Here is a 6,469-nt window from a genome sequence, read left to right as displayed (position 1 = left end):
GTTATATTTACATATTATGTAAAGTTTTACTATTATTGAAAAGGGTCATTTCCTCTTCCTTTTTTTTCCTTTTTTTTTTATCCTTTTTCATCAATAAAAGTTTAAAAAAAAAAAAAAAAATGTTGGTCTTCAAATGAGGAAATGAAATAAAAAAAATTAAATTAACTTATCGAAAGAGAGAGAAAGAAAGAGAGAGAAAGAAAGAGAAAGAAAGAGAGAGAAAGAAAGAGAGAGAAAGAAAGAGAGAGAAAGAGATAGAAATAAAATTATAATTTTCACCTTTGATGGAAAAACTACTTGAGGTGTTATGAAATCGTTTTTGAATGGGAAAAAATGGCGGGGGGGGGATTTCAAGTGAGAAATCATCACACGAAACGACAACACTGCATTATTTAAGAAATATTTTGAGAGAGAGAGAGAGAGAGAGAGAGAGAGAGAGAAAGAGAGAGAGAGAGAGAGAGAGATAAAACACGATTTTCAGGTGAAAAGGTTTGAGAAAGAGAAATTGCGTGGAAAATAATCGCTAATGAAAATGCGCTTTTGGGAAATCCGATGGATTCCTCATGTTTGCAGACAAGAACACGAAAACGGACTTACAATAACAATGTCGAGGTTCGTAGTTAAGTGGTCCGGGAGCGTCCTTTTAACAACCTCCTCCTCTGGCATTCCATTAAATCTGTCGTGTTTTTTCCTCTCTTTTGCCGCCGCCGACTTCATCAATCCATTTTCCTTTTTTAAAAGCTCCACCGTATCACCCAACCTAAAATTTATTTTAGATAAAAAAAAAAAAAAGTAAAATTTTAATGAGGCGTGAACTAAATCGTGGGATTAGTTATTAGAGACACGGAAATTTCTAGAAAATTTAAATTCTCTTTGTTCGAGTCTCTGTTGATATTTGCTAATTTTAAATAAAACTTTTTTTTGGTTTTACAATAATGAAAACTTACTCGTTTTCCGGTTTGATTTTCTTTTTTCTTCCTCTTTTTTTAGGAATAGCTTGAAGCATGATAGGCGACGGTCTGGGCTGAGGAGTCACGTGCGACGCGCCACCCATGCCCGTAGGATCATCTTCTACGAAACTATACGGATCTTCCATTGAATCACATTTCACGTGTGAATGACTATGATGAGGATGGTGCATGTGATGCAAGTGAGGATGATGCGGGTGATGAAGGCTTTGCAAATGAGGATGCGGTTGAAGGTGATCGAGGGGTCCGGGGTGACTCATGTGAAGACCCATGTGATTGGCATGAGCGTTGAGAATGCTGTCTCTCGCATCCATTCCCGTCAAACCGTGTCCGTGACCGTGTCCGCTCATTCTCGAGTCTTGATGACTAATGTGATTTTCCCTTAGGCTCAACCTGTTTTCTAATCCGTTCAAATGACTATCGTGAACTCCTAAACTGCTCAAATGATTGTCACGACTTTCCATTCTACTTTCCAGCAAGCGATTTTCGTGAGCGAGCATTCTACCGTCCAAAGTACCCAAGTGTCCATCGTGAGAGTTCAATCGACCTTCTAATCCGTTGATGCAGTTTTCGTGACCGTTCATTCTGCTTTCGAGTTCGTTTAAATGATTCGTTTCCCGGTTGCTTATTCTTTTCTCTAAACTGTTCAAATGATTCTCGTGTCCCAGCCTATTTTCCAACGCCGCCAAATGATGACTGCTTTGAGCCATTATTCTACTTTCTATGTTGCTCAAATGATTCTCGTGTCTTACTCTATTCTCGATTCTCGTCATTTGACTTTCTTGTTGACTTCCGATTCTGGATTCGTGGCTTCCTACAACTCCGCTTTCATTATCGCTCATCTGACTATCGTGTCCCATTTGAGCTTCCATAGGATTTCTATGATTTTCTATAGAATCTAATCGATTTTCAACTCTAGATATTTGACTTTCCTGATTTAAAAGTCTACTCTCGTGATTACCTAAAGAATTTTCGTTATTTTGTATTCCTCCGCCACTAATGCCGTTTATTGTGCTTTCAATACTGTTAACAGAATTATCATGTTCAACTAATCTAGTTTCGATCGAGGTAAGATGATTCTCGTGTCCGCGATTACTTTCACTTCCATTTAATCGTCCCTCGAGTGAATTAATTCTGTTTTCCCGTTCGACCTGATGATGATTCATTCCGGGATCATGAGTCGAATGAACATCGCTCAATCGATTGTCAATGTGTGATGAATCCACGGAATTGATTCTAACATTTTCTTGTCCTAAATGATTTTCCAAAGGGCGCCTCATCTGAAGCCTATGATCTAATGCAACGCCCTGGTGGTGGTGATGCTGTTGCTGTTGTTGTTGTTGTTGTTGTTGCTGTGCATGGTGCATTTGTTGAATCTGAAATTCATTTTTTTTTTCCCCTAGTAAAATACTTTGGAGAAAAAATTTGCGTTTAACAAGTGCATTACGACTTACTTGTGGCGCAGTAGGTATATGTTGGTCCATCATGTTCTGATTTACTTTTCCTCCCTGCTCATTTTGACCATGTGCTCTCATATCAAAATGATTAACACTATTTTCATACCCATCATCGTTTGTTGCTTCCTGTTTCATGGAGCCGCCTTCCGAAAATGCATGCCTAAAAGTAAAATTATAAAAAAACTATTAAAAATTTTAAAATGGGTACGCGGGGGGGGGGAGGGCTCGTCGATATTCACTTTAAAGCGTTTCGACTTAATTATTTAAAAAATAATAATGATAATGATAATGATTTTTTTTATTTACGTCATTTTGCATATAATAAATACATTTTTACGATAAATTATTATAATTCCAATTAAAAAGTTTTTGGCATTAATTAATGTATACGTTGAATTATTTATTAAGATTTATGCCTCACTTTGAGACAACCGAAAAGAACTCGAAGGAAGTTTAAAAAAAAAGGAAAAAAAAAGGAAAGGAAAAGGAAATTGAATAAAACGAGAGAAACAACATTTATTAAATTACTTTCTTTTTTTTTCTCTCTCTCTTTCTCTTTTCTTTAGTACGAAAGAACCGCCGGTCAAAACGTTTTTATCCTAAAACTATCTCTTAAAGCTATGTACATATAAAAAAAAAAAAACCGAAATCAATTTTTATTTAATAGAAAGAAAAAGAAAGAAAGAAAGAAAGAAAGGAAAAAGAAAATTTTTTCAAAACACCCTTAATGTGAGACACCCCAACGTCACACAGTATGCCAATCGTTAAATAGAGCTTAAGAGGGAAGAAGGGAGAAGGGGAGGGGGCTTGTTAATTGCGCCTGCTAGGAACATACGATGTTTGGAGGGGATCCGAAAAAGAGCGAGAGAGACACGTAGAGAGGAGACAGAGAGAGTAAAAGAAGAGAAAAAGAAAAAGTAGGAGAGAGAGGAGAGGAGGAGAGGTAATAAGGGAGGCGGGGGGAAGAAGAAAACATCGGAGAAGGGATGGATGCTGCTGGTAAAAGATCCCATCTCTTTTTCCCAGAGAATGAGCTTTGATATTTTTACTTGAGCACTAATCAGGAATCAATAAGCTGCCGCCGCCGCCGCCACCGCCGCAGCCGCCGCTCCCTCTTAACATTTTATATATATATATATATATATATATATTGTTACCCTTAGCTAACCGTGCCATGTGTGTGCCTTTGAAAAATTTCAACCCCCTCCCCTCTCCAAAAAAAAAAAATTTGAAATTCAATAATAATAATATTAATAAAGTGATAAAACTATTTTTTTTTTTTTAAATATAACGAAGACAAGTTTTAACTAAATACACAAGTTTAAAATTTCTTGTTTTCAAGTTCATTAACTCAACAACCATTTAAGATGAGAAAAACAACAGTCCCGCCCCCCGCCTCCCCTCCCCTCGGTTTTTCCTTTAAAAGAAAATCTTTCGTGAAATTCTCTCACTCACTGGGTCACTATTTTTTATTGTAATAAGTTTTCCTATTAAAATTTTCTTTTTCCCTTTTAACCCCTTCACATTTAAAGACTCTCCTCCTTCTCTCATTCTCCCCTCCTCTCCCCCCATCATCTCGTAATGTTTTATATATAATATAATAACTCATTCATAAATTTTCTTTCTTTCATTGCATTCATAAAATAATAATATGTATATTATTTGTTTGTTTCCCTTTAGGAAAAACAACCCTATACAATTTATTTACACCCTCCTCCCCTATTTTATTTAAATAGTAAAACTATTAGAGAGAGAGAGAGAAGAGAGAGAAACGCAAAAAATATTTATTAATAAATTAAATCCTTTTCAAATTGTAAACAAATACGCACACGAACGCATGCATGCACGCACGCATGCAATTTACTACAAAAACAAACAAAAAAAAAATTTCATTGATAAAAAAAAAGAGAAAAAAAATTAATAAACAATCGTAGTTGTAAAAAAAAAAAAAAATCCCATTCGCACTCCATTCATAACTTTCCATTAAAAAAAAAAAAAAAGGAAAAAGGAAAAAAAAGGAAAAAAAGGAAAAAAAATGGCGATGAGGTGAGAGAGAGGGGGAAATAATAAAAATAAAAAAAATATAAAAAAAAAAAAGAAAAAAAAAGGAAAAAAAAAAAAATGTAAAACGATGATTTATTTATTGAGGAGGGAAAGGGAGACAGGGTAGAGGGAGGGGGAGAGAGAGAGAAAAAAAAACTTTTAACCAAAAGTATAAAAAAAAGATTAAATTTTGGGTTAATATAAAATAATAATAATAATAAAAGTCGTTTAAAATAAATAAAATACAAAAAAATAAAATAAAAAAGTTTAATAAAAAAAAAAAAAAAAAAAATTTTTTTTCTCTCTTTGAGGATGAACTGGAAAAAAAAAAACTGGAGAAAAAAAAGAAAATTTCTTTATTGTTATTTTTTTTTTTTAACTTGATTAACTCATTGCGTTGTATTTTCTCTCTCTCTCTCTTTTTTTTTTCTTTTTCATTTTATGGTCCATTATTTTGCAGTTGCATTTTTTTTTGTTCTCTCTCTCTCACTCTCTTCCCCTCTTCCCTCTCCCTCTTTTTTTTATTTACCTTTTTTTTTTTATTTATTTCTCTCTCTCTCTCTCCCCTGCCTGCTCCCCTTTCCATTTCTTTTTCATTTTTACTCTTTTTTTTTTTACACACACATTTTTTTTTTTTTTTTTATATAAAAAATTCCAGTGTAAAATTTTCCCGCCTTTTTCCATTTTCATTTATGATTTTTTTCTTTCATTTTTTTTTTTTTTTTTTACGTTTGATTTACGATCTACGATTTTTTTTTTTTTTCAACGCCAAAACAAAGTTGTAAAATATTTATTTACAAACGTCGTCCAGTTGTGTGTGTATTTTTTTTTTTTTTTATTGTTATTATAACCGTCGTCGTCGACGTCATCATCATCATCATCATCATCATCATCATCATCATTATTATTACTTTTTCATTCTGCTTTTTATATTTTTCATTGAGTATTCTTCTTCTAAAACTGTATCCGTTTAAAAGGAGGCTCAAAAAATAAGAGAAAATTCTTCTTCTTCTTCTGTCAGCCATTTTTAAATTCCTCTCTCTCTCTCTTCCTCCCACCCTCTCTCTATCTCTGTCTCTCTCTCTTTCTCTTTTTATTGATTATTTTTAACTCGAAATCGATCGATATATATATCGATTTGAATTTTTCTTTTTCGTCAAATCATCTTTGAAAAAATTATTATTATTATTATTATTATTTTCTTTTTTTCCGTCTCTCGATATAAATGACCAAATTAAAATGAAATGTGTTAGCAAAAGTCCTTCGAACGGGAGGGGAGGGGAAAGGGGAGAAGGGGGGGGTTGCGCAAACTCACGAAAAAAACTTTTTTTTTTTTTTTGTTTTTTTTTTTTCCTTTCTCGGTTTTTCAAGGCATCGATTTTCGTTCAGACCGAACGAAACTCGGTGGGGAAAAGCGACATTTTTGGGTGACGCCGACATCTCCATCGGACACGTTCGGATGATGATGATAATAATGATGATGATAAATTTAATGTCTGAAAACGTCAGCCAGGGGAAAAATAAGAAAATTCACAAAACGTTGTAACATTTTTTCCCTTTTTTCCTTTTTCTTTTTGTGTATATATTCGACGTGGCACTAGACTATATCGTTGACTACTACTACTACTACTAATACTACTCGAGGTACCAGGTACCGAATAACGATGAAAAAAATTGAAAGTTTTCTTAAATAATAACATAATTAGTCAACGTAAAAATCTTCCATTTAAAATTTTCCTTTTCCAGTTTTTTTTCTTTTTCTTTTCCATCCATTTTGTCTTTCTTTTTAGAAATCTATCTTTTGAAATCCCCCCTCCTCCCCCCCCAAAAAAAAAAAGAAAAAAGAACACGGTTTGTTTAACAAGAAGATAAAATTTTAGTTTCGGGTGGTGTTAGTGTCAAATGAGAAAGAAGAGAAGGTTTTGAGAAGGGATGTGAGGGTTGCCAACTCAACTGGGACAGGGGCCATGACAGGGATGAATCTCTCTCTCTCTCTCAATT

The 6,469-nt window shown here is 33.9% G+C and overlaps 1 protein-coding gene across 1 annotated transcript in view; it reads right to left on the bottom strand.

Moving 5' to 3' along the window:
• Phum_PHUM302160 (G/t mismatch-specific thymine DNA glycosylase, putative) overlaps window positions 1-2,560 on the bottom strand; it is a gene marked incomplete at both ends in the record, with an annotated part of 6,532 nt that extends 3,972 nt beyond the window's left edge. The window contains 3 exons of the mRNA XM_002427165.1: window positions 598-760; window positions 948-2,275; window positions 2,423-2,560. Of these exons, the coding sequence (XP_002427210.1) occupies window positions 598-760; window positions 948-2,275; window positions 2,423-2,560 (1,629 nt within the window). The remainder of the gene's footprint in view (window positions 1-597; window positions 761-947; window positions 2,276-2,422) is intronic.
• Between the last annotated feature and the right edge of the window lie 3,909 nt (window positions 2,561-6,469).

The sequence above is a fragment of the Pediculus humanus genome, genomic scaffold (assembly GCF_000006295.1).
Source record: "Pediculus humanus corporis 1103172107688 genomic scaffold, whole genome shotgun sequence".
NCBI lineage: Eukaryota > Metazoa > Arthropoda > Insecta > Psocodea > Pediculidae > Pediculus > Pediculus humanus.
The sequence above is the reverse complement of the archived record's forward strand: the minus strand, read 5'-3'. Positions and strand labels throughout refer to the sequence as shown.